The sequence below is a fragment of the Haemaphysalis longicornis genome, unplaced genomic scaffold, assembly GCF_048455015.1.
Source record: "Haemaphysalis longicornis isolate Haplotype H1 unplaced genomic scaffold, Haemaphysalis longicornis Haplotype H1 scaffold_2, whole genome shotgun sequence".
NCBI lineage: Eukaryota > Metazoa > Arthropoda > Arachnida > Ixodida > Ixodidae > Haemaphysalis > Haemaphysalis longicornis.
In genome coordinates this window covers 43,525,745-43,553,241 of record NW_027526295.1, presented here as the reverse complement: position 1 = coordinate 43,553,241, position 27,497 = coordinate 43,525,745, and the positions used below count along the sequence as shown (strand labels likewise).

General features: G+C 47.0%; 2 protein-coding genes across 6 annotated transcripts in view; one reads left to right on the top strand and one right to left on the bottom strand.

The window, feature by feature from the left end:
* Nucleotides 1-23,394, top strand: part of Sky (GTPase-activating protein skywalker) — a 40,061-nt gene extending 16,667 nt beyond the window's left edge. For 3 of the 5 annotated variants that reach the window (XM_077697844.1, XM_077697843.1, XM_077697840.1), the window contains 9 exons: nt 666-835; nt 1,569-2,021; nt 2,102-2,212; nt 5,404-5,497; nt 11,074-11,145; nt 13,855-13,878; nt 15,174-15,292; nt 17,097-17,689; nt 22,588-23,394. In XM_077697844.1, the coding sequence (XP_077553970.1) occupies nt 698-835; nt 1,569-2,021; nt 2,102-2,212; nt 5,404-5,497; nt 11,074-11,145; nt 13,855-13,878; nt 15,174-15,292; nt 17,097-17,689; nt 22,588-22,723 (1,740 nt within the window). In that variant the 5' untranslated portion in view covers nt 666-697 and the 3' untranslated portion in view covers nt 22,724-23,394. The remainder of the gene's footprint in view (nt 1-665; nt 836-1,568; nt 2,022-2,101; nt 2,213-5,403; nt 5,498-11,073; nt 11,146-13,854; nt 13,879-15,173; nt 15,293-17,096; nt 17,690-22,587) is intronic. The other 2 variants (XM_077697841.1, XM_077697845.1) reach the window with 2 other exon arrangements.
* Nucleotides 23,395-24,318: 924 nt separating this feature from the next.
* LOC144168856 (heat shock protein Hsp-16.1/Hsp-16.11-like) lies at nt 24,319-25,052 on the bottom strand. Its single transcript, XM_077697846.1, has one exon. It carries the CDS (start codon nt 24,993-24,995, stop codon nt 24,438-24,440), a length of 558 nt encoding a protein of 185 aa, XP_077553972.1. The 5' UTR covers nt 24,996-25,052; the 3' UTR covers nt 24,319-24,437.
* Nucleotides 25,053-27,497: the final 2,445 nt, after the last annotated feature.

Sequence of the window (27,497 nt, the reverse complement as noted above, 5' to 3'; positions counted from 1 at the left end):
AACGAGGTTAAAAAGTAGAGCTACCCCCTTTGCTTACAATGCGCACATATGCGGCGGTGCGTAAAGGGAACCCCCCGATCCTTCTTAGGACAGCCGTCTTGGATCGCTTTGCGCGCCTCCTATAGGGCGTGCCCCTTGCGAATAGCAACAATGATGGAGTGAAGGTCGTTCCAGCAGCGAACAAGAAATAAATCGGCTGCAATTATGGATTTAAACCGTCGTGATGGTCGTGAAGGTTGCGTACAGCTTCGCTACCTTCAAGTCTTGCGCGTTAGTGTGAGCTTCCTTCATTTTCTTGTTGCGACCGTTGTAGATTTTGTGTGTGGAATTATCAGTTTTGTCAAACTTTTTTATTCCCTCCGAGTTAGTGATGCACCCTATCTGGGTTCAGCCGTGTACTAATGCTGCTGCAGTGTTTTTATGTGGCAGTGAGCAAACTCGTGTGTCCATATCTGACTGCCAGCAAGCACATGTGCTTTGTTCAGTGAAGCTGTGATTGGGGAGCTTAAAAAACAGCGGGCACTCTTCATTCACTGGAAAGGGGGGTGGGGGGTGGGGGGATCTGATTGGGAACACTGCTTTCAGAAAGCTGCACCACAGTTGCTCCGGTGTACACTGACTGACCTTACTTCCCCCTTTTGTCACTCCCTCTCATTCAAACGCAGCGCGGGTGCGGAGCAGGCAGCAGCGCGACAGCATGGCGCTTCCCGCGTGCTTCCAGCGGGAGTTTGTGGATGCGAGCAAGCTGCCCCAACCCATCCCGGCCTCCCCGACACCCGTCACCAAGGTCTACAACGACATCTTCCACCTCATCAAGCAGGACAAGATCAAGGAGGTAACTACGTGATGAGACCACACTTGGGGCGATACACAGCCGACTCACACTGCACACTCATCAAAGTTGCCTTAGGTAGGTTTGCAGATGGGCCACACACGCATGCAACACACTTGCACCTGCTCACAGGATCTTCAAGGCACCTGTGTAGCAGGTGCAGAGAGGGCCAAGCCATAACATTCAATGTAAGGAACTTGACGCAGCATAACACGAACAGTTCCCAGAACTGTACAGACAACATATTCCACTGGACCCATTGTGCTTTTTAGGCAACAATCCCATGCTTTCCATTTTAAGTTTTGATGGAGATGAAGTTTTAGAGATCGAGGACGTATACATAGTGCCAACCTTGCCATAGACACCAGTCATTGCACGTTTTTAAATAATTATACTTAACAGGACTTTTATCTCATTTTTTTCTTTGCCTTTCATTGGCCTTGTGCCAATAAACTGATAACCATAAACTGCTGTGACCTGCTAAAGCAATTTTAGTGTCCATTATTTGCTGTCACTATTGGCGAATAGTGCTATTACAGTCGAATGCTTAATTTGAACTTCTGGTTTATTCGAGCAGACGCTGTGGTCCCGGCAAAGCTTTCGATAATTTGGACTTCTTTTAATTCGAACAAATTTTTGGGCCCCTTCGAGTTGGAGTTAACAAGGTTCAACTGTATGAGGACGTAAATGCGGTGCTCCCCAAGGTCTCCCCCTGTGCCCGCTGCTGTTCCCGCAGGCCAAGGGCATAGTGCGCACGGTGCACTGGCCCATCGACAACCCCGAGCGGGGAGACCTGTGGCTGCGGCTGTGCCGGAACCACGCGCGGGGGGTGGGTGTGGCGGAGGACTACTACATGAGCACGGTGCGCGAGTCCCTGGGCGGCCTGTGGCCCATGAACCTGCCGGCGTTCGCGGACCCCATCTACTGCGAGGACTACTGCCTCAACGCGGAGGGCCAGAAGCGTGCCGAGCGGGTGCTCTACGTGGTCTCCATCAGCCACCCGTTCATCACCTACTGCCCGTTGCTGCACCCGCTGACCTCGCTCCTCCTGCACTACGTGTCCGAGGAGCAGGCCTACGAGTGCCTGTGCGCCCTGATCGAGGGCACCATCGTGCGGCACCTGAGCCAGACGCGCCTCATGCATGACACGTCCGCCTACACCCTCATGCAGCTCACCAAGAAGCTGGCCGTGAGTGGGGGGGTGCCATAGGGGTCTCCCCTTGCCCCTCTCCTTTTCTCATCGCCTTCCCCTGTGATGGATGTCCGCAGAAGAAGACGTACCTGCGGCTGCTGCGCAAGGTCCACCGGGAGGAGGAGCTGGAGAAGATCTTCCACACCTGGGAGCTGTGGATCTTCCGAGGGCTGCCCTTCTACCACCTGGTACGTACCGTTACTGCTCCTCTGGCCATCGCTCGTGCATTGTTGTCATTTGAGCACTGGCAGTGCAGAGGATGCTCGACGAGTGATGAGTGGAGCAGTGTTCTCAGAATCGCAGTCGCTGTTCAAACGCTTGTCATTGTGAGGCAGCGCTGCAGCCTTGAACGGTTGTGGTGTTTAGTTCATGTGCCTAAAACCCAGGTTTGACTCCAACGCTCGCCATAGGGGCTAAGGCATTGTGCTGCTAGGCACACAGCATGCCCCATAGCCAATGTGAGGCTATGAGGGACAATGTTCAAGTGTAGGTTTGACTCCTGGAACATGGGTGTGGGGTGGTTGTCTTAAAGCAACCAAAGTGGGAGAACTGTCAGATTTATGTCTCACTGTGACATGTGCTATGACCCAGGTGGGGAATATCTTCTTTTTTACAAGTGGACCCAAAAGACCAGTCAAATATGCTAGTATACTTGAGCTGTTGTAAAAACGCCATTTAGTCTGAAAATGTGCTCTACCTTTTATGGAATAGAATGATGCGTGATGCAGCTACCATCGGAAAAAAAAAAGAAAGCTCTGGGGACACCTAAGCACTTCCTAACATTTGTGAGTGTGAAAGCATTAATGTCCAATTGAACGCTTGAGACACGTTGCTTCCACCCGGCGTCTTTTAAAGTTTTTGTCATCTTGCTGCTTTACACAATTTTTGCTTTGTAGTTCGTTTCCCCTGTACTGGCCTTACCCTTCGGAATGTCTCCAATCTGTATTCTACATAGTATTGCACTACTGCTCAGTTCTTTAGCCCTTCCAGCCCTAGAATTTTTATTTCCATCAAAAATTGTTTTTCTGCTTGTTTTCATAGTTTTGGACCTCAGAAGTGTAGAGACGAAAAATTGAGCTGATAGTGCAAGTATTTATTAATTTATGGGCATGGCAATTAATTATACATCAAAATACAAAATTTTCTGTTGATTTCAAAGAAAAATATGCTTATTTTCCTAAAAACTACGACACCTTGAGCCCTAAGAAACAAAGTGAGGCTTGTTGTGCAAGTATTTGCAAATCTAGGGACATTTTGACAAACCAGGATTGCAGTTTCCTTACCGGCCCCGTCGCCACACTCTATGTGCAGTGGAGCTTCTTCTTTCTCATAGCGTCCAGCTCCCTGAAAACGCAACAACGGGGATGTCTCTTGCAAGAGGCATCCGTGAAGAACTTTTGCCCTGAAAACTAGCTGTTTTCGTTTTGTTCTCAAGGTGCTAGAGGACATTTTGTGTGGTGTCGTCACATGACAACACCAGGGCCAAAAGGGTTAAGATTTCGCGAGCCTGCCTGCTCTTTGCCAGCTTGCATCGTTCTTCTGCTCCCTTACTTCACCTGTGGTGTGCTGGCATGGATGGCCACCTTTGCCTGCTACATAGCTGAGAAGCCTTTTCACTGTTGCAAACGCCGACACCAGCCTTTTTGCTCAGTGGGTTGTGTAACGCTTTCACATTAAAATGATTACTGGTGTTTTTGTTTTCGGGCCCCAGGAGTGAAGTTGTACACCGATAATTTGTGTGTTGGTGTTCACAATCGCACGCACCCTGATTGCAGGCATTAGCAGAAAATTGGCTGGGCAGCAGTATGAGGGCTTCTACTGCTGTTTGGAGTGAGAGCCAAGTGTTCTCCAAATAATGTTTGCACTTTAAAATGGGGTTTCGTGGCAGAAAGTAGCTGCCAAGACAAAGTGCAACAGCTCAGGTCCATATGTAAAAAGCTGCCTACGGGTGCCACGAGCAGTTTTCACGAGAATTGGCCTGAGAGGGTGGCGGCGGTGGGTCAAACGAGGATGGCTTATGGAATGTTCGCCCCTGAAGCAACCCCAGTTTCCATCCAAATGGCATCCCCCATTGATGCCGCCATAGTTGCTCATTTGTTTGTTCAGCCTATTGCTGTAGGCTGTGCATGCCTTGCTCAACTCCAGTACTAGACAAGAGGGTCCCAATCCAGTGCTTTTTTGCTTTAGGCACTGCAGTTTGGTATTTGTAATCTGGTGCCACAGCATCAGATTGGCTGCTGTGCCCACAGGGCAGTGTCTGTGTACCAAGTCGGCTAAGCTCATGTTATTCTGCTTTCACCATGCACCAAGGAGTTTGTACTAAGTACCTGAATTCTGTGTTGCAGAGCCTCTGCTCGAACAGGTGAGTAAGAGTTGGGCTGCCTCTTCTTATGCACAAGACCGGCACATGCTGTACCTCTTTCCCTGCTCATCTCTTCTCTCTGGGTTGCAGCTGCTTGGGCTGCAGGCCATTCACGCACAGGCTGCGCTGAAATAAGGGTCCTTGCATTCATTGTGCATCATTGTATTATGTACCCAGCTGAACCACTTGTTTAAAGGGTGGCGAGCTGTTCTGGTACTGTTCCATAATATGGACTATAAGGTCATAAATTTTTTTAGTGGGCTGTTTGGCGAAGAAGGGATGAAAAAAAAACCCCGGGCCATCTCCGCTAACGTGAAGCCTGAGGAGGGGTGAAGCATGCAGTGTATAAGTGTATTCTTGGCACCTTGGTGTTTTTGCCAACAGAGATGAAACCATTGGGGGGTAAAGTTAGTATACAGCTTTGCTGTAAAAGTCTCTTGTCTTTGAAGCACGAAGCACTCCAGCGCGAGGTATGAACGAGCGTCATAGTACCGTGACTGCATGAGATGATTACGATGATTACAACGATGACAGGAGACGCCAACAACCCCAGCCCCTAAGGGGCTTCGCTCCTAAAATCGTTGGCAGCCATATTTTTAGCAGTGTCAATGTGTTGGCAGTATGCACGACAGCCAAAACAGCTTATGTACGTGGGAAGTTTGTTTGGGGCCAATGTCATTTGCAAGCAGACGTGGGAGCCAGTAACGCAGCTGCGTGAAGTGGAACCCAAAGTGCTGTTGCTGTGGGTGCTTGTGCGCATGCCTCTTTTCGGTGCATCTGTTTCCCCCTGGGGCAGTTTGTTGCTGCTGCGTGTTTACGGTTCGATCGACGATGGGGTGCAGTCACCGCCAACTGGACGGCCTTTCAAGGCACACCAGTGCACACACGGGAGGAATACACATGCACCCGCATCTCACTGCACCGCCTTTTTGCTCTGTGCATGTGCTGGGCACACGGGTGCTGTCTGGTGCCCGTTTGAGGTGCCCCCCTCATGACACCCGCCCCCTTCGTTCACAGGTGCGGACCGTGGACTGCTTCCTGATCGAGGGCGTGCGTGCCCTCTACCGCATCGCCATGGCCATCCTCATACTCTACGTGCAGGAGCACGCCAGTGAGTGCACTCCCATTGGCCAGCTCTATTTTGACACTGTCGGCGGGATGAGTTAGTTCTTCAAAGCTTGTACTTTCGCTCTCTCGTGCTGTTTAGGATCAGAGACCTGTTACCCTATTTGCACGATTCTGTATTACCGTATTAGCATACTTGCACAGTATTTGTAGCGTGTTTGCGTAACATATTTGCACCGTATTGTAGCACAATTACTGTAGTTACAGCTTATTTGCACAAGATTGTAACGCACGGTTGAGTTTCCTCACGAAATTTTGAAGAAATAATTTATTCTGAACAAATAATTTAAAAATAATTACGTGCAACAGCTGGCAAAAATATGCCCATCGAAGAATGCGTGCACCAAAATTTACTCGTGCGATGCTGACGGATTGTTTTGGGTTGGATTGAGTTGGATGTTTGCGTCGATGCCGTGCCACTGGATGCTTTGAAGCCGATTTTGGATTTGTGCCTGATCGGAACGTGCGAATAAATTTGGATGCTACCTTTAGTGAAAAGGGGTGTGCGTTAGAATATGCGAATGCGGTAATTGAAGCAGTGCGTTACTTATTCAGGTTCTTGTCTCTTTCGGCAGAAGAGTGGCTGGCACATCTTGTCGTAGCTGAAATTCCGTGACCTGTGCATGTTTCGGTGGCATCCAGTAGCAATTTCACTGTAAAGCAGGTGCAGTCATGGCACAGTGGTTGGTTTGAAGCACGGTGCTTGTGGTGTTTAGCAAACACAGCTCGTGTTTTGTGCGTCATGTGCAGAGTTGGTGTCGTGTTTCTTGTAGTCAATAATGAAACTCTGAGCCGCATTCTTGCTGTTTCCATCCTTTTCTCGCTATGACAATAAAAAAACAAAAAAGTTGCCGCGCATAAACCAAGCACCACATTGAGGTGCATAGTGCGGCAGGCTTGCAGACTGCAGCGTGCTGCCGTTTGTACAGTCTGGTAATATCAGCGAAAAATGCAACTTGCAACATGAAGGTGCAGACTAGGACACCGAAAACGGCCTGTTGCAGGCATGCATATTATAAAGTGATGAAAGCAATTTCATAAGTTACAATCGAAACATCATATGTTATGCATTCAGATTCATATTTTTGGGTTTCACCTTTCGTCGTCAGTGGCTATACATAGCAGAAGCGTGTGCCTGGATACAGTGTCTAATACGAGTCTAGCCCCAACCATTGTGTGGTCACTAAAGAGCAGTAACTTGCCTCGTTTTCCTCCCACTTGCGGCATAATGCCCCGTCCAAGAAATTGAAGCAGGTTTGTCTGCCTTACTGAATAAACTGCCTCTTGTTAATGCGTATGTGTTTTAAACATCTAGTGCCCATTAAGAGAGAGAATGAACTTTATGGTGCTGGAAAGACATCGCAAGTAACTACTCTTTCGTAATTGCCACTTAGCACTTTAATGCACATGCATGTGTGCGTGCTTTGCCGGCTGTGCATTGTAGCCCAATGCAAAGAAAGACAGCTGCTGCCTGTCAAGCTTAGCAGTTGTGTTCCGTGCTGGCCAACGTTTGCGTATGTGTTGCAGGTGCGTAAGCTGGTGAAGGTCCTACCTGTGACTGTCTGCTCTGTCAGTTGTCTAATTTTCTCTCTGCTTTTTCTTCAGTTGTGTGAAACTAAACCAGAAGAAGCTCTTATAGCACTGACTGCTACGTCTTGTCACTTTGTCTATAACATTACTGTCTACCAGCCAGTTTTCCATGCTTGTGGCTCATTGTGGAGAAGTCCCCCTTAAAGCAGACCTTGAAACTGAAGGCACACCGAAAGCCCTCGGCGAATTCTCGTGATGTAGATTGCAAAGTGTGCCCCTTAGGCAAAGCATCCTCATAGGCAGTGTGTCAAGTCCCCTGCTCAGTTGTCTTGTCAGGAAATTCGCTTGGGAGCGTCGTGCCTCACTAGCTCGAAGTAGTCCGATGGAGTTGTGGGGTGCACATGAGGAAAGCGGTATGAAGAGCCTGCCACAGATGGCCTGATGATACCCTAGGGCTTAATCAAGCACGCATGCATACTTGCAATGACTCGGTGACCCAAACATAGGCCACTTCCTCAATATGCTCGACAGACCTTCAGTGGGTCTTGAAATGCAAAGCATCCCAGGTGAAAATATTTTTTCCAGCTGGATGGTTTAAGCATAAATTTCTTCTAGCTAGAAATGCTTCTAGCTGGAACGTGGCAGCTATTTCTTTGATAAACATGATGAACATTGTAAATGGGCTTAATAGGTTCTAGCTAGAAATATTTCCAGCTAGAAATATACAGAATTTCTAGCTAGAAACAGTTTCTAGCTCATTTCTAGGTGGATTGAGATTTTTTTCCGGCTGGCAGCTATTACTTCCAGCTAGCATTTGTCAGTCCAGCTGGAAGAAGAAAACCTGCAAGCTGGAAATTAACGTCTCTAGCTATACTAAGAATTTTTCTAGTTAGAAGCTATTGATTTTAGTTAGAATCTATAAATGTAGTCAGAAATCTAGTCAGATTTCTTGCTAGAAATGCTCTTTCACGGGGGATTTCCATGCTTAACTGCAAAATGAGAGGTTACACAGATGCCCCTCTCTCATTAGCAAGGTGCGAGGTAGTCCATCTAATCTCCTATGTCATCCTACTATAGCCTATATATAGACTGACTATACGACACCTGACTATGGCTATAGACAATGTCCACATAGCTGCTGTGGTCGTAGAGGGGTGCCTCCCATTATGAACCCACCAGATATGGTCATTTTGACAGGACAATTTTTTTTGTCGCTTTCTATAAGAAAGAAAACAGCTCACTGATGGTGGTGTTAGAGCTGGGAAGCTTTGCGTATCTTTGGACGCACTTTCAAGAGAAAGATCAGGGTTGGCAGGTAGTTAGTTGCCTTTCTGTTTCAATGAGTACGTGGTGGCTATTTTTTCAATGAACACAGTGTAAATGGGCTTGTACAGATCCAAGCTGGCCTGCACTAATTTCAAGCCATCTCGCAGTGTGCCACCTGACTACTGTATTTTCGTGCATATAACCCGCCGCTGCATATAATCCGCACCCCCACTTTCAGCCCGCCGGAAAAAAAAAAAAATCCTCGCGTATTGCCCGCACATTTGATACAGGAAAGGCTGCAACCAAAGCTACTGCTCAAGCAATGCATCACATACTATGCAGACAGAAAAAGTGTATACTATTTAGCAAGTAGAATACACTGACTGCAAGGTGAAAGTCACAATTCACTAATAAAATTCAGTTGTTTGAGTGTGCTCGTCCTTGTTTCTTTGTCCTTGTATGTTTGTGCAATCACTGCCGTGGAAGGCTTATAGTCAGACTTACTGCGTAGGAGCTTCACGGCACAACGTGCATTGCCATGAAGCTGCACTAAAGGGGAAAACCCCCACGTATTATCCACAGCCGTACTTTGCCACAGAAATTTTCGCATTTTTGGTGCGGGTTATACGAGCGAAACTACAGTACCCTGTCTTCGGTTTTGTGAACCACAATTTGTATTGTAAAAATTACGTAGAAAAGGGCCAATTTTTTAGAACTGTTTTTTAAATGCGACGGCATCTCATTCACTCGCCTTGTCCCTCCATACGGCGTTGTTGTTGTCCGTCCACACCCCTCCCCCATTCTCCTCGCCGCGCCAGCTGCGCTCTCCGCTGCTCACCCCCTCTCCTCTCCGATAGCGAACACTCTCTCGCGAGGGGCATTGGATTGGATTCGATTGGCTTGGCTTGGATTAGATTGGATTAAAGTAGATTGTGTTGGATTGTGTTGCGTCATAGCCGCGGCAGGGGGTTCATGGCACGCTTCACGCGATGGGAGAATCAACCTAACGGAAGCAACAACGGAACCCCCTATGCGTTGCATCTACACAGGGGTTCCCGCGAGGGGGAGGTGGGAGTATTTTTTTTTTTTTTTCCTTAGTTGCTGCAGATTCTGTTTGGGGGACTTCCTGACACTACTTCTTAACTGCACCCCTCCCCTGCTTTGTCATGTTTTCCCTGAGGCTGCAAAAACTGGCTGGTAGACGGACTTGCTGGGTATGCGAGCTTACACAGAACTTGGCTAGTTTGTGATGGGACATTACGTGCAAACTGTGTCACTCAAGAGAGGCAAACATTGGCTTGTTTAACCTACTTGTTCTTTTGAAGCATATTGCTGTGGATTGCTGGAAGCACGCGAGACACCACTGCAAAAAATACACCCTGGGAATGGATGCTGGAGAGAATGTGAAGAATTGGAATATCGGCTGTGATTAAGCGAGGCATGGCTCTTACAACAATTTCTTTTAATTGTCAAGTAAACTCTGTGAAAGTTGTCAGCATTGCTCTTTTTTTTTTTTTTTCGCTGATTTCTAAAATGGTATTTTTTTCAGTCAGTCAATTAGTTACCAATGTAATTGAAGATAATTAGCCATTTTGGAGGAACAATAGACAAAACAGTGCTGGTCATAAAACTGTAATCTTTGTATTTCCCAATACTATGAACCCTGGTGAAGGCAATAAGAGAAGCAGTTGTTTTGATGCACTGCTTGGAACTAATTTAACAGCTCATTGAACCTTTGTGGCACCAGTGGCAAGGAATCATTTCGAATGCCCATTTCAAACACCAGAGTTTAATGAGCTGTAAAATTAGTTCCAAGCAGTGCATCAAAACAACTGCTTCTCTTATTGCATTCACCAGGGTTCATAGTATTGGGAAATACAAATATTACAGCTTTATGACGAGCAGTGTTTTGTCTATTGTTCCTCCCAAAATGGCTAATTATCTTCAATTACATTAGTAACTAATTTATTGACTGAAAAAAATGCCATTTTTTGAAATCAGCGGGAAAAAAAGCAGCAAAACTGACAAGTTTCACAATTTTACTTGACAATTAAGGGAAGCTGTTTCAAAAGCAGTGTCCCCCCTTAAGGAAATGGGTTTCTGTAGGAAAAGGATTACTAATTATCAGAAGTATATGGGCAAAGATGAGTGCAAGTTTCTTGGGAAATAGCATGCAGCAAGGGTAGCACAAGTAGTTCGAGAAAACGAGAAAAAACGCTGTATACACGCGTGCATGTGAGCGCATGCACGCTCTGCGTACATGTCATCTTCAGAGAAAATTTTCACTGAACATGAACGGTGCAGAAAAAGGTTCGACGTGGACCTATGGTGAAAATCCTGCAGTCAACTGTTTCTTTGCATGTTTCAATTAGGGTGACAAAGACAGTACAAACAGAAGCTGACATTTCTGCCTACCGGGCCACTGACAATGTTTCCAGCGGTAAAAAATTTGATGTTTGAATACAGATCCTTGTTATTGGAGCCTGGTAATGAAATGATCGAAGCGCGATGTCACGCAGTGAACAGAATTAATGTGCGGGGTCCACAGCAGCTAAGTTGCACGAGTTAGCGAGTCCAAAAAAGCCACACACTGTGTTTACCAGGTTCTGTGTGGGCTAGCAGCCCCTTGGCTACCAGGCTGTACTTGGGTGCGCTGTTTGTGTTCTTCTGCCTTGTGTTTTGGTGTGTGTCTTCTCAATGCTTCTGCTGCTGCTCTTTCATGTGTGCTCTCTTCCCCCCTGTGCTCTGCTGTGCTTTCGCTTGCAGCCGAATTTCCGCCTGGCGAATCGTTTGTGTCGCGCGTATTTAGCACCGGCGGCCGGAGGTCCAGGGGCAAAGGTGAGCCTGCACAGCAGCGGCCGCTGTGACCACTGTGCGCTCGTTTGGGTTACTCGTGGTTGAAACCAGCGCGAACTTAAACAAACACAAAGGAAGTGAAACGCAAGGACAGTCGCTGGTGTTCCACTTCCTTTGTCTTTGTTTAAGTTCGCGCTGGTTTCATCCAGACCAAGTCTTTCCAACTAGCCCTGCTTGCAACCCTTCGTTTGGGTTATGACTGTAGCACAGTTTACTGCAGGAAACTCTGAGTGTTCAAAGTTTTTATGATAGTGTAGACAGCAATTATTGATCTCCCACCATGTTAGTTCTGCATCAAATTTAGTGCGCAACGCTTATCCCAATCTATGGCAAGTTGTTGGAATAGATAACCGCGTCCTGGCGTCGTGGTTATGGTCTATGACGACACTGTGAATTAAAGTTTCGCATTACCGAATGAAGCCTGATGTGGAACCTTACGCTTGTCTAGCACCCAGTAGATGGAGTTGATGCAGTATCGATGCAATGTTGTATACTGTGCGAGTTTGAAGACTGTGATTAAGAATTTATTATTTTGTGGAGGCAGGGTGTGCTATATGGCTGTAGTACTGTAGTACTTTGGAAGTTGTGCCAATATCACAAAGCTTTCCTCGTTAACTTTTCAGCTAGGCTTACTTGCTTGCGTATAGAGTATCCAGCCTACTGTGACGTGCTGCTGCCGTTGCATGACAGGATGCTGGTTGTTACAGCACTGTCAAGTGGCTTCGCACACCAGAATTAGTAGCCCTTTATTGGTGCTTCCACTTTTCCTGTTGAAATATAGCAGCAGAAGTCAGCAATACAGCGTACAGTCCTCTTCTCTGTCAGACGGATTCAAACACTGATTAGCCACAGTATTTGCAGTGCTTTCTGTTCTGAATGTGAGGAGAATGTTGAGTCTAGAGATGGGGTAACAAAAGGATAGGCACACACGCACACAAAGAAAGACTGCTTTGTTTCTTGGTGGAAAAGTGCAAGCATTACGTTACGATCATAACCGTGGCAGAAAGAAAGCGAGTAGCTCAGTGTTGAAAATACACGGTGACAAGAAAGCACATTCAAACTTAATTTAGCATAACTAATACTAATTTAACATAATATACGGGACTGTAACCTCCAGTCAGGCATCGTCCTTCATTTGAAGTGACAGTCGAGTTTTCTGAGCTGATGTGCTCATTCAGCTTGTGTTTCAACATTTCCACACTTACTTTGCCACATATGCTTTATGAATGATTAAACTGTGCAACAGGCTCCTGCCTCATTTAATCAAGGGGACACATGAGTCTTTGGAGCAGAAAAATTGCCCAAAAGCGCATTTAGTTAGGTACCACATTTCTGTTGATTTGCAGAGTTTTCCCTTCAAAGAGTCGGTATCATAGCCAAGTACTTCTAAAAGCTGTGCAGGCCCGATTTTGATCAGATTATGATGTCAAATTAACAAATTTTCTGCAATTCTCTACTTCTGCACCACAGCGAAAGGAAATCCTATTGCAGAGATGGGAAATTCTTGAGGTACATCGCAGCATCTAGTGCAGCTAGAAAAATCATTTACTTTGCAGCATGAAGCTGAATTTTTAAACCGTGCAGTAAGGGAAACGGATTTTGCATTACGTGTTTTAATAATTGTTTAATTAGCATTATTTGTAATTGGTTTTCAGGAGTACTTCAAACGTAGAAGCTAGAATTGATGTAAAGTTGCATGTGATTGCGAGACAATAAAAACTGCTTCCTACATTGCATTCTCCACAACTTCTGCTATCTATTATGTCTTGCTGGTAATTTTTTGTTGAATAGTTTTTTCTATTTTTCTCAAGAACAATCGAGACGGTACTCTCCTTTGGCGCTACTTGCCCGCAGTCAACCTTGCGCCATTAAAATCCATACATCATCATCATCAGTCAAGATTTTAATTATCTTTGAAACTGATTACCTTACATTAAAACTAATTTGATTATTAAACTCAACTAAAAAAAGCTGAGAAGCCTATGAAGTTTCATCAAAATTGGTTTGAAAGCAAAAATAAAAAAGTTTTAAGACCAGTGTGTCCTCTTAAATGCATTTTTTGTGGACATTTTAATATCCAAATTTGTCTTCGCACCTTATATGATCAAGCAATTGCAAGCATCGCATTGGACGTGGGTTTGATTTCTGTCCGTGGCGGCCACTTTTCTGTTGAGGCGAAAAGCAAAAATGCCCGTGTTGGAGATTTCGGGGCATGTTAAAGATCCCCAGGTGGACAAAATTGATTTGGAGCCCTCCACTACAAAGCACCTCGTCGCCTGACCAGCTTTGTCGTGTTAAACTCCACAATCAATCAATCAATCAATCAATCAATCAATCAATCAATCAATCAATCAATCAATCAATCAATAAATCAATAAATCAATAAATCAATAAATCAATAAATCAATAAATAAATAAATAAATAAATAAATAAATAAATAAATAAAATCAAATCAAATCAAATCAAGCATCACACTGTGTGTGTTTGCAGTAACTGATAGCAAGCCCGATTTTGGGTGTGTTCGTCCTGTCCCCTTTCCCCATCCTCAGTGTTTGAGCTAAGCGACTAGAGGCAGCTTGAGGTAGCAGTCGTTACACAGTCGGTGATGCTCTGAAAAGTGTCTGCGTGGCCCGGTTGTCTCGCACGATGGTCTCAAACGTTTCCCCTCTTGCCCCTTGTGCTGCTGCCAGGAAGGAAAAAGAAAAGGAAGAAAGGTAACTGTGCTCACCGAGTGTGCTTGTGGGGAACGGGGCTGCCATGCTGTGGGCGCTGTGTCCTCTGTGCTGGGTCTTCTGGTGGTCTAGCTGACATGTAAATGCTTATTTTCTTCTAGAAGACGTTGGCAGAAGTATTTGTTAAATGCAGAGCACTTTAGGGGCTCGCCTTGTCGTCGTAGCTCGCTCGCTGGACCCAAGTAGAGCCACATAGCAATCTGTTGTCCTGGCGTAACCCAGAGAAGTCGAAAGCTGAGCGGTTTGTATAGTTGTAAGCAGTGCCGTACCCAGAGGGGGGGTTTGGGGGTTCGAACCCCTCCCGAAATCTTTTCCAGGCAGGGTGTAAGCAATACTTACTGTTGGTTTCGGGGAAAAAAAACCTTCCCAAAACCCATAACCCCCTTCGAAAGACATTTCTGGCTACGGCCCTGGTTGTAAGTGTTTAAAACGCGTGAACCACTGGTGCTTGCCGTACAGCTCCCTCTTGTTTAGTGCAAAGAAAACTATAGGTACATTTGAGGCCAGAAATACATGTAATTAACCGGCAGCACCCGTGTTGACTTAGTCGGGAACGCTCGTTGGGTTGGTTTTTACAATAGTAAGCGAAAAAAGTGGCAGTGCAATGCCGGCACGTGTGGGAGGAAAAGCAAGCACAAAAAGAACAGAACTCCCGCTGGCGCAGTTTCAGGCAGGGGGCACGCGAGCACTGCAAAGGCGGGAAATTTGAAATGTGTTGGGCAAACCTCCGTTGAATTCATCAGGAGAGGAATGAGGCAGGGCGGCGAAGAGTGTGATGGGTGGTAGCACTGAGCGGATTACGGCGCCACAGCACATTATGGTGAATCACTGCTCTGCACTTCCAACAGCTTTTACGTTGAGTGGAACGGCTTTAATTTTTTTGCTTAGCAAATTTTTATTCTTTGACTTTGCAATACGTGGAAGTGTTTTCATTCCCTCTGCATTTTAACTGTTAGTGTTTTTTATGACGGGGTGTAAAGATGCTTGCATTTGGTAGCAGTGTCTGTCACAAAAACAAAGTACGTAAACATTGGGTAGGCTGTAGTGCTTCCATCGTGGAGTGACAGTAATGAGTGGAGGGGTGGATGAAGTGCTTCACATTCACGGTGCTAGAGCAGCATGACAATAGAAACGCAGTGGGAACATAGGTGTGACGCGTGCCTACCTTCCACAGGTGGTTGTTGCTGTTGTCGCGCTGCGTACGCGGTGTATGTGGCAGTGACCAAAACGTGCCCTCCTCTGACCCTTAGTAATAATCCTTCCCTGGCCGGGCACAGGCAGCTCTTCGGGGGACAACACGCCGGATGTGGGCGGCTTCATGGACCGGATCATTCTGTTCTGCAAGGACATCCCCCACAATGTGGACAAGTTCCTCAAGACGGCCTACGGCATTCAGGTGAGCCCAAGATGTGGCTGCAAATGCAGAAATGGCGTCCTTCTCCTTTTCCCTTTGTGCCTTTTCGAGCTGCTTTTCTCTGTCAGTTGCCTTGGCCAATCTACCAATCAACCTTGTTGGGCCTATGTTTAGGCCGAACATTTGGCAGCCCAAATGTTAAGCTTAACATTGTGCCAAGCAATGACACTCATTCTGTGTCAAGCTGTACGACTAGTAGCGGATGTCGGTGTTAGACCTCAAGGCATAGTGTTAGGCCTAACGCGTGGCGCATACCCGCTGTTGTCCTTTCAGCCCTAGTGCTAAGATTGTGCCAATCAGTGTGAACGTGATTTCGAGCGAAACTGTGATGTTAGACGTCGCAGCAAAATTTTAGGCCTAACGTCCAGTGCATGTCTGACTTTGTGCTTACGTTGTCTTCACTTTGGTTCGATGGTGCTATCTTGTTAGACGTCATGGCGAAATGTTAGGCCTAACGGCCAGTGCGTGTCCGACATTTGTGTTTTCGTTTTCACTTTGGTTCGATGGTGCTATCCGCAGGCACTGCTCGTGGTCAACTTTTTCAGTGGTTCAGTCAGTGGTTCAGTGCATTTTGTGCTGTACACAACGTTGCCAACTCACCCTAGCAATAGCTCGTCATTCTGCCAGCAGAGGGCGAATGATCTTGGAGGCGAGCCGACAGAAACTGCATGTGTACATATCCCAAGTGAATGTAGTATTTTTTTATTTTGTTCTAGCTGGATTATCGAACCAGAAATTTCTTCTAGCTAGAAATATTCCGAGCTAGAAATCAGCAGATTTTCTAGCTAGAAATTCAGTTTCTAACTCATTTGTAGCTGGATTGAGAGTTTTTCAGTTTTTCTTTCTAGCATTACAAAAGCTAGCTGGAAGAAAAAAAAACCCTGCAAGCTGGAAATAATCGTCTCGAGCTAGCATAAAAATTTTCCTAGTTAGAAGCTGTCACTTTAAGCTAGAATCTGTAAATCTAGTCAGAAATGAATCTGGAAATTGTGATTTCTGGCTATAAATGCTCTTTCCATTTCCACAGGGGATACGCAAGAAGAGAGCGGGGTGGGTCATGGAAACAAATGCATGTTAAGGATATATGTTAGTAGAAATTAAGAAGAAGAAGAAATGGGCGTGGGCAGGGCATGTAATGCGAAGGCAAGATAACCGTTGGTCATTACAGGTAACAGAGTGGATCCCTAGAGAAGGCAAGTATGGCAGGAGTTAGATGCGCAGATGAGATCAAGAAATTTGCACGGATAAATTGGTTGCAGTTAGCGCAGGACCCGGGTAATTGGAGATTAATGGGAGAGGCCTTTGCCCCATAGAGTTTCATTCTAATATACACTAGACGGAAATCTGGTGCCACTGTCTAGGGGAGCCGTGCTTCAGCGATCGTGCCGTCATGTACCAAGCGGGCACGGTCCACTTGTCCTTGGCATATGGCTCGAGAACAGGCTGAAAAGTTGGCTGTGGCTGCAAAAAAGCAACAATACTATTGTAGAAGGTTCATTAAATTTCATCAGATTAATTTGTCAGTGATTATGTTGAAGCTTCATGCACGACGAGAAATAAAAAAAAGGTTAGCCATTTTTGTTTAAACATTTTGCTTTCGAGGGAAACAAGAAGCCATATGGCTAGCTAAGCCAAGTAGGCGAGGAACGTCGCTAGCGGCAATGGCGCCGCCCACGTCGGCCCACGACTGCACCGACAATTTCGCTCTCGTGTATATTAGTATGAAACTCTATCTTTGCTCTGCAGTGGGTGTAGAGAGGTTGATGATGATGATGTGACGACGCAGGGCGTAAGCGCCAAGATGCTGAACCAGCAGCTGCTCAAGTCGGAGATGTACATCCGGAGCTGCTCGAGCGGCCGGCTGCGGGCGGCCTCGGAGAGCGGCCTCTCGGGCTCGGCCTACCGCCTGGAGGTGACCTCGTCGTGCCTGTCGGTCAAGGAGGGCAAGTACGGCCGGGCCGTGTCCGTCGGCATCATCCCGCTGGCCAACTTCCGCTCGGAGGTGTTCAGCGCCGCGCAGATGGCCGTCGTGTGGCAGTGGCTGCCTGCGCGCATCACCATGCTGCAGCCCGAGGTGATCTACTCGACCAACGAGCACGGCAGCAGCCTCACCAACTTCTACTTCCACACGGACACCTGGGAGCCCACGGTGCTGGCGGTGCTGACGACGCGGGACGAGCGCTTCGGCGCCTACTGCTCCACCAAGTGGGCCGAGCGCAAGCAGACCTACTTCGGCACGGGCGAGACCTTCCTCTTCTCCTTCGTGCCCTCGGAGCCTGTGCGGTACCCCTGGGTGGGCGCCCACGCCGCGCAGGACGTGCCCCACTCCTCCAAGCTCTTCCTCTCCGCCAACCAGCAGATGATCCAGATCGGCGCTGGGTACGATGTGTGCATATACGTACTTGGCCCCGGAGGCGTCTGTCTGCAGTAGGCTTGGCCGGGGTTGCAAGCAATCATGTAGTTGCAAACAACTCGTAGTTGCAAGCAATCGTGAACCGCAGAGCACTGAACTTTACAGGACGACCGCAGAATAAAAGGACACGCGAAACGGTTGGTGCGCTCTATGTGTGTCCTTTTCGTGTGTCTTTTTATTCTGTGGTCGTACTGTAAAGTTCAGTGCTTTGCGTTTCATCATGTCTCGATACCAACTAGCCCGACACCAGTCCTTATTGCAACCAATCATTTGCCTGCATGTGCGCGGGGCACAGCAGATTGTCCTTGTCACCGTGATGATGGCAAACTTGTCGTCAGCATCAAATAGTAGGGTTGAGACGTGACGGGGTCCTAACCTAAAGAGTGTGGAAATGTTCTTCAGTGCAACGGACACACCCAACACAACATGCGTGCGTCCACAAATGCACATGACACACATGCTGTGAGTGGTTCAAAATTCTGACCACCAACCTTGTGGAAAGACTACGGCATTTCGGCCCTTACTGCCACATAATGCCTCCTCCTCTGACTCACACTCTTCTCCCCCCTCTCTGCTCTGTTCCCCTAGTCTTTGACCTTCTCTCCTCCACCTCCTACCCCTGACCCAACCTGATCTTTCCCGTACTCCTCTCTTATCCATTTCACTTCTCTCCTACTATACTCCCTCACCAGTACCCTATGCCTACTTGACGTACCAGTCTTCCTTTCTTCCTCGTTGCATACCAGTTCTTTCTGGCCCCTCCCTCTCAGCCCAACCCTCTCTCTCCTCCTACCTGTCTTCCTCCTGCAATTTTCCTCCTCCCTCCTGTCCTCCCTCAACCCCTGTTTCCTCCACATCTTCTGTTTCTACCTGTCTTCCCCCTACTCTACTGTTCTCCTTGCCTCTGTTCCTAATTTCTGCCACTCCTTTTCCCCTCCCTGTCATTGCCCTCGCCATACCGTATTTTCGCGCGTATAACCCGCACCAGAAATACGAAAATTTCAGGGGTGAAGTAGAGGTGCGGTATATATGCAAGGTATTCCCTTTGGTGCAGCTTCACCGCAGTGTGCGTTGGGGTGTGATGCCCCTACAGTGGTAATAGCAACTACGCCACTGTTATTCCATTGACAGTGCTTATTTTGCATACACAGCTCAAAAATATACCGACCGGAAAAAAATGTATGCGGCAAGTCATCTAGTTACATAGTCATCTAGGTAAGTTATTTTGCATAAAAAAATGTGTACTGTTGCTTAAGTAGTAGATCTGGTCCATCCTCTTATGTATAAAATATGTGCTGTCTCAAGGTCTCTCTTGCGCCACAGTGGCCCCTGTCACACCTGCCGCTGTTACACACCTGTCGCGAAGTTTTTTTTTAAATGTAGTCCGTTACGTTGTCTGTTTTCATGCTGTTAACCCTCACCTCACCACATTCCCAACCTTTCTTTACCCAACCCCACACCTATCCACCACACTTCTAACAGTGCTCAAGCTGTTTTGTGATAGCTTCCGGGGGGGCCGATGTGTGCACAGATTTAAGTGTGTAGACCGGAAAACCTTGTAGTGCAGACGCAGCTCAAGGTAGCTACGGTGTATCCTCGTGGCTACTGCGCATCCTCTCCACTCACCGCCTTTGCGTTGCCAAGGCTCACTTCACAGCTGAGTTGCACTCCCTTTGTGCACTGATGTACAGAGACACCTATTCACCACGGTGGCTCAGTAACTGTGGCTTTGTGCTGCTGAGCGCGAGGGCGCGGGCTCGATTCCCAGCCACGGCAGCTGCTTTTCTGATGGAGGCCAAAAGCAAAAACGCCCATGTGTTCGAGATTTCGGCGCACGTTAAAAGATCCCCAGGCAGTCAAAATTAATCTGGAGTCCTCTGTTGTGGAACGCTTCATCACCTGTGTAGTGTTGGCGCGTTAAACCCTACAATCAATCGTCAAATCAAGACCAGTGACGAGGACGGCTGCCGTCAGAAACTCGTGGCTGATTCACCAATGGCAATTTAGGTGTGACACCAACCTAACCCATCAAGTTCGCGGGTACCCACTCATAGGGATGGGCCAGTGACTATGATAGCTGATACCGAAAGCTCTCAGTCAATTTGCCTATTTCAGTTTAGCCTGATGTCAACCTAACCAAACACAATCCTGGCATGCGACATTTCGTTTCCTAGTGGGTACAAGCCACGCACTTCCTGTGTACATCCAGCGCCATCTACCATAAATTTTCGAAAGAACGCCCTACCCAAACCCCAGAGATATCAAGTGAACAATACGGGATGGGCGAACTTTTGGGTCAGCTGTGGGAAACTACCAAAACGTGGCTAACCAAAGCTCTGCCGCACGGCTAACCAAAACTGCGGAGATATCAAGTAAGACAGCCAGACAGGTTGTGCCTCTTTTGTTGAAACGCGAGACATTGGTGGTGTCCACGGCCACGGGACGTTTTCGTGGAGGGAGCTCCCCAGGCTTTCGAAGGCAGCCAAGCTAGTGCAATTTTAGGGACTGGGCAATCTTTGGCTTCTATTAGTAAATTGTATAATTCACCTCTAAAGGGGGGTGGGTGATGTCTCGAGGGAGGGCATTCTCTCGGAACTTTATGGTACTCATTTGTGTGAAACACTGCTCCTCAGTGGCATACTAGCCAGAAATTTTTTTTTCGGGTGTAAAAATTTAAGAAATCTTTCAAACTTTTCGTTTTTAATCTTCTCGTTCTTGCATTTAAATATGGATAAACGGTGTGATAAGCATGAACGAAAAAAAGGCCGAAAGGAGGGGGGAGGGATGATCCACATAAAATTTCGGGGAATGTTCTGACACTGAAACACCCCCCCCTGGCCACGCACTTGCAGCTCCTATTCTTTTGAATAACAGATAAAAAGAACTGCGCTTTTCGGCCTCAGTCGCCTAGGGTTTTGGGGCTTCAGTTCGACCCCCAGCCATGCTGCATTTTTTTCAAAGGCCTGTTATTTTTAAAGACGGTAGGCTTCCTTGGGCTACTAGAACACGTAAATTTTGGTCTGTCTATGTCTGTCTGCCTATGACTGCATTCAGCCACCTGACCAAAGTGAATCAAAACGTTCTTAATAGGTTTATATACCCATTGCCCAACCTAAACAACTAGGTCTAGTGGCAATGTTCATACTTGTCAACATTGTTCAACAAGAACAAAACAATACGCAAATGTGAGGCAGAAAATCAATACATAAGCGATATTTGCAGTGTTCCTTTATAACAAATTCATGGATGCTTGATTTTTGCGATAGCAAATGAAATTCTGCATCTACTGCATAAAAAATTCACTCCATCACCTGCTGTCGCCCGCGCCACTGTACCTTCTAGCGGAATTTTAAGCAATCACGCGGAAACAGTTACGAAAGGTTCCACTAGATAGGTTCCACGTTCCGCTTGGAACGAACGTGTAGAAGGGCTATAAATGTTGAAGTAAAGTGCCTCCATTCATGCGCACCTCTACTGTAATGCAGTGCTGGCATCGAGGCACTTTGCCTGGAGCAGTGGAAGACGGTAAATTTAAATTGACTTCAGCAAACCTCTAGAGTGTTTACCTTGGGAGGAGCACGACAAGAGAGGAACAGCATGAGAAGTGAGCGGGAAAAAGAAGGGAGGCATATATATATAGTATCGACAGAAATAAGGGTTGGCAGTCAAGAAAAGCTCGGAAAGCAGGGAGAATGTGGTAGGTCATTGAAACCGATGATGAATTTGGAAAGACAGAAACAAAGTGGATAAAAAAATGCCCGCTGGGTGGGATCCGAACCCACGACCTCCAGAATACGCGTCTGGTGCGATGACCACTACGCTACCGGTGGGGCTGTTTCCCCGCCACTTTCTCGGGTATTTATGTGAAGGTATTTTGTTTCCTGTGCTAGTAGCCAGCGCCACTCGAACTACTCGGGGTGAAGGGGACCTTCTTTTTAACCCCCGGGCCGTGACTCGAGTGTCTACGACATGTCAAGAGTGGTCGACCAGCAGCGTTGAACCCTCTTAAGCTTCCTATGGCACCAAGACTGCCAGACAGGGGCCCTTGCTATGCATGTAGCGAATAAAAAAAAAAATATATATATATATATATATATATATATATATATATATGACAGAAATAAGTTTAGCAGTCAAGGAAGCCTCGGTAAGCAAAGGGGAGGATATGGTAGGTCATTGAAACAGATAAAGAATTTGGAAAGAAAGTGGTGAAAAAATGCCCTCCAGGTGGGATCCGAACCCACGACCTCCAGAATACCGGTCCGGTGCGATAAACACTACGCTACCACGCTACCCGCGGGGCTATTTTCCCCCTCCACTTTCTGGGGTATTTATGTCAATGTAATTTTTTTCTGTGCTTGGGGGTGGTAGCCAGCGCCACTTTGACTTCTCGGGGTGAAGGGGACCTTCTTTTTAACCCCTGGGCCGTGACTCGAGTGTCTACGACATGTCGAGAGTGGTCGACCAGCATTGAACCCTCTTAAGCTACCTTTGGCACCAAGACTGCAAGAACAGAGGCCCTCGCTAAGCATGTAGCGAATCAGAAAATGGGAAATGAGGGGCTCGGTGAAATAACAGAAAATAAGGGTTGGTAGTCAAGAAAACCTCGAAAAGCAAAGGGGAGGATATGGTAGGTCATTGAAACAGATAAAGAATTCGGAAAGAAAGTGGAGAAAAAATGCCCTCCAGGTGGGATCCGAACCCACGAACGAGGGTTTTCTTGACTGCCGAACTTTATTTCTGTCTTATGTTCAACGAGCCCCGCATTTCACCCTCTTCTTAGGAGGGTTGTTCCATAACCTCCCATTGTGAATCACCCCATGATGAGATGACCGCTGTCTCTCTCTCTCTCTTGTGGCCACAGGAATGGCATGGGGCTGTTCATCGACGGCTCCTTGGAGAATGGTCGCACGGAGCACTGCGACACCTTCGACAACGAGCCCCTGGCCAGCAGCAAAGACTTTGTCGTCCGCATCATGGAAGTGATCGGCTTTGCCTGAGGCCGCCATACTCACCATCGCTCGCCCCACTCATTCGTTTACACGTGCGCGCTCGCCGCATTGCGCGATGTTGCATGTCTGTCTTTTTAATTGTGATAGCGACTTTTATTCGAACGCAGCGCAGCGACTCTGTTGCACCGTGAACTGACGAGCGCACTACACGGCCGCGAGCTCAATGTTTGGCTATGTGGTGTGCGCTGAATGTGTTTTTATTATCGACGCTAGTCGAGTCTGCGCTTGTGGCGGACTGTGATGAACGGCTTTAGGTGGCACGCATGCGCTTATCTGAATAGTACTCCGACGTGTTCCTATTTATACCGCATGAAAGCGCAAAAGCCAAGAGAATAGTGCTTCTCAAACATTCTCATTCTTGTGGTCACCTACGAGACGAAGGTTCACATTCCAAGAATGTATTCTGGCTTCACAATCAACGTTACGTGTGTTTCTCAACGTGTTTGTATTGTGTGTCCCCTGATTTTATTACGAATACATCGACGTGTTTTTTTTTTTTGCCTCCTTTTATTACGATAGGATGTAGTGTACGTGCCTTATTCGGAATAAGCTGTTGCAAAATTGTAGCCCCTTGGTGTATGTACGTGTGACATGCCACGTTTTTTGGTGCTGGTGCAATACTTCGTAGATAGGTACCAATAAAACAATTGTCAAAGATACTGGTGTTTTGCTCTATCTCTTGCATGATAATTTTGGTGATGAATACAACCACCTATTGCAACACACATTTCAGAAGGGGCCCATCTCTGGCATGTTCATTGACACCTACCTGGCATTAATGTGTCAAAGATGTTCACAGAGATGACGTGATTCTGATCAACCATCATTTGGCGCAAAAATTTTGCACACAAAGGACATGATAAACGAGGACAGTCTTTTGTCGGAAAATTTTTTGTGCTTGACGGTGGTTGATCATAGAGTACAGACTAGCTGAAACCCATGCATTATTAAATCATTTTCTGTTTGCAGGAGAATATCCTAACACTATTTGAGCACGTACTTGCCTCAAATACACGGGGCTCGCAATAGTTCAAACTTCGATAAGTCTTACTTATGGTTGGCTTGCTATGCATTCAACATATTTCAGCCGTGCAATTCAAACTGCTTCGTTGCGCAAATTAGGTTAGTTCATTCTTTAAGCTTGTCCTTGCCAGAAAATATAGATTCATGATTTTTTTTTTTTCCAAAGTGTGAATAGCGCTTCAGTATTGCATGTAAATGTTGCATTATTAAACACAAGCGAATGTTATTCCATCGCATATCACTAGTTGGTATTTGGCACCAAGCTATTTGTACGAGAACTTCTCTGACAACGAAACAAAATCTTGGGGTCCCTTTGAGTTATAGAGAGTTTACTTAGATTTTTCCGGTAGCAACTAGAATTCTGAAGTTTTCTGGAGCGTGGCTTCAGTGAGAATAAACGTAGAACACAACCTTATGTCCCTCGTTCGCTAATTTTTTCATACACCAAAAACTAAACACTATCGTTGAACACTTCGCATGCCAGCGTCAAGTTCCGAGACTTTGCAGCCTCAAAACGATCACGGCAAGCGAAATCTCGGGGGGAAAAAAATGCACACAAGTACAGAATCGAGAGAAAATATTTATTTACATACTAATATACACGCACAAAATTCAGAACTCAACATCTAGCTGTGATTGGAGACACACTTTATACTACACTGTCCGCCGCGGGGCGTTTTCACTTGTTCTTGGCGTCGTCTTGCTGCGCGTCGGTGGAGCTCGACTTCTCGATGGGCACCTCCTTTGGCTGGGGCAGGGCTCGGGGGGCCTCGATGCTCAGGGATCCGTCGGCCAGCAGCATTGAGCGCACGGTGTCGGGGTCTACGTCGTCGGGCAGGGTCACCGAGTGCGAGAACTCGCGCACGTACGTCGAGCCGCCCTCCTTCACTTCGGAGCGGGCGCGAACGGTGAGCTGGTTCCCCGACAGGGAGACTTTCACGTCCTCGGGTCGGAACTGACTGACGTCCAGCTGCACCTGGAACTTATCGCCGGCACCGGACTCGACGGGGACGTCGCGCGAACGCAGCCACCGGAAGGCCGGCCCGAAGGCGCCCGAACGGTCCAGGTCGCGGAAGGTGCGCGACATCTCGTGCTCGACGTTCCGCAGTTGCCGGTCCATCTCGCTGAAGGCGTCGCTGATCGTGAGGGGGTAGCGTCTCCACAAGTTCCGTCGCGAGCACGCCATCACAGCGCGTCGGCACGGCATCGTAAACTTTGTAAACACCGGAGCAGCCATGTTTCGTTGTCCTGCGCAGACGACTCGGTTGAAGCAGACGAAAATAGTAAACACGCCGTGCGCTCGGCGTATTTATACAGCTCCCTGGTCACGTGACCCTTTGTGGCGTTGCGCATCTAGATGTTTGTGGAACGACCGAGAAGGCTGCTGTGGCGTGCGTGTGTTAGTAAGCATGCGTCGTCTCATTGGCTACTTTTGTACACGTGATCTGACGTCACTTATTTGAAGGCTGGTTTGTGGCGGGAATATTCGCGTCGCTTCTAGAACGTTCGATATGATGACACATTGTGCCCGAGTTGCACGTTATTTCACGAGCGACAAAAATGCATCTATTTAAAGGTGATATAAGCTTATTCGCATACACGTTTTGCTGGAGCGAAACGAGCGAAACGAGACATTGCGGCGACGCTACCGGGCCGCTCTGCTGCGTTGTTTTCCAGTCTGTCCACCACTGCTAGTCATCGCAGATTTTTTGGGGTTGCCAGAAAGCCGCAGCTCGAACTTCTTGCCAAGATCGTGCAGCTTATGCCTTAATATCCCTCCTAACCCGGCTTGTCCCATTCTTTACGCCTTTACGTGTGAAATTAGATTCCCAAATGAAGCCTGGACTGCAGCTCCAATTTTCTACTTTTCCAGTTCTCTACCGATTTTCTCATTAGCGCTCAATAAAACTTGCTGTTGGGCGAGTTGGTTCACTAATTTTCCAAAAAGAGCGGAAGAGACGGACACAAGACAGATGAAGAATGAACAGGACATGCACTCGCCCACCCTGTTCTCCGTCTGTGTTGTGTCTATCTCTTGCACTCTTTTTTTTATGTTTAGTGATTGAAGCGCTGAAGCTGAATTCAATAAACAACGCTAAGCAGTCTTGAATGAAATTCGTAGCAACTTAGTGACTTGCCACCAGCCAACATTATGGAGGCATTGGTACCAAAATCTATTGTAAATAGTTATTTGCCAAATTTAAAATTTCGGTTAATGATCACTGAAAAGTTCGTACAAATTTCAGAACACTGGCGTACAATGTGCACTGGGGCATATGTGTTGACTGCTTCAATTGAATTCACGGGTTCACGAGTCGTTAGTGTTCTTGCCACCATCTAAAGTTAACTGCACTTCAATAAGAACCACTCGACCAACAGTTCTTTTTAGTGATCTTTCTTGGGCTGCCCAATGCCCAAATCGGCCAGAAGTTGCTTGTTAGTCATGGAAATGTATGTGAAATGCTGGAGGAAGAGTGGTGTGGGGGGAGGGGCACTTCCAGGCAGGCAAAGCAGAAATGTCTTGACAGGTCATTTGAAACGCCGCCGAACAATTCGCGTGGAATTAAATTCACACGAACAGGCGCAATTTACAAAATTCATGTCCAAGGCTGGGTGAGTTGCACAAATTCATTTAGTTCAACTGCACAACTTGAAAGAAGGACAATGGGAGAAGGCACTTGTTTCACCTTCAACTTTTCCCCTTGTCAAAACTTTGCTGTCAAATCGAAAATAAATTTGAATGGTTAGCCTGCATGCTTCATCCACAAGCGTAGCTAAGCTACTTTGCAACGCCCAAGTATGGATAGTAAGAATAACTCCCGAGTATCTCAAAGCTTTGCCTCCCAGCCATTTGCTTCCACGGAGGCGAATGCACTGCACATTGCATGAGCGGCAACATTGCACCCAGCAGGACGCATAAAAGTGGTTGTCTAGCATTTGCTTAAGTCCTTACACAGCATCATTGATTGTGAAGACCTTACATCACCAATTTAGATGAGGGTTCCCTGTAAAATTTCCCACGAATTTCTTATTCCGAATCAGCTCCACTTGTTGTCCTATGCAAAGATTGCTTAGATTGTACAATGAAAACGCAAGCCACATTGACATTTTCAAAATTTGCATTTAAGTTTGCTTTGGCTAAGTGCACTGATCGCATTTTTTATTTTTTTACCTTCTCCTATTTATTAGGTGTGGAGTACCATAGGACCGCACAATGTCTGTCCGCATAGCATTTACAATCGCAAAAAATCGGACACCGGCAGGATTCGAGCCCGTGTCTGGTAGACCAGTCTTACCCATTAGGCTACGACCGCAAGTTAGTACCAGAGAGCCAAACGGCTTACTCACTCGCCTGTAACTGTGCGGAGTATACCTTAGGACCTCCCAATGTCCGTCCACGTTTATCCGTGCACACACCACCATAAAGCGAAATTCGGTTTGAGCCGCGAGTTGCAGTTTCATTGAGGGAATAACGAAGGTGTAACTCACAGGTGAAATCAAATGACCGTCGGGCGTCGTTTTGTGTTCCCGTACTCCGCACCCTCACAATTATCCACGGAGTGGAGATGTTGCCATTTACTTTTTCTCATTTCAGGCTACATTTAAATTGTTTGTGTTTGCTTTCAATTTTGTTTTATCCTGTGCACCACTGCTTAAGGCCTTTGTTGGTGGACACGTACAAATAGAGATGATGATAGCCTGCAGCCATTCCCCCACCCCCCCCTTATTTCACTACATA

Coding starts and splice junctions, on each gene's coding strand:
- LOC144168856 (XM_077697846.1), bottom strand. CDS start 24,995: ATGGCTGCTCCGGTGTTTACAAAGTTTACGATGCCGTGCCGACGCGCT.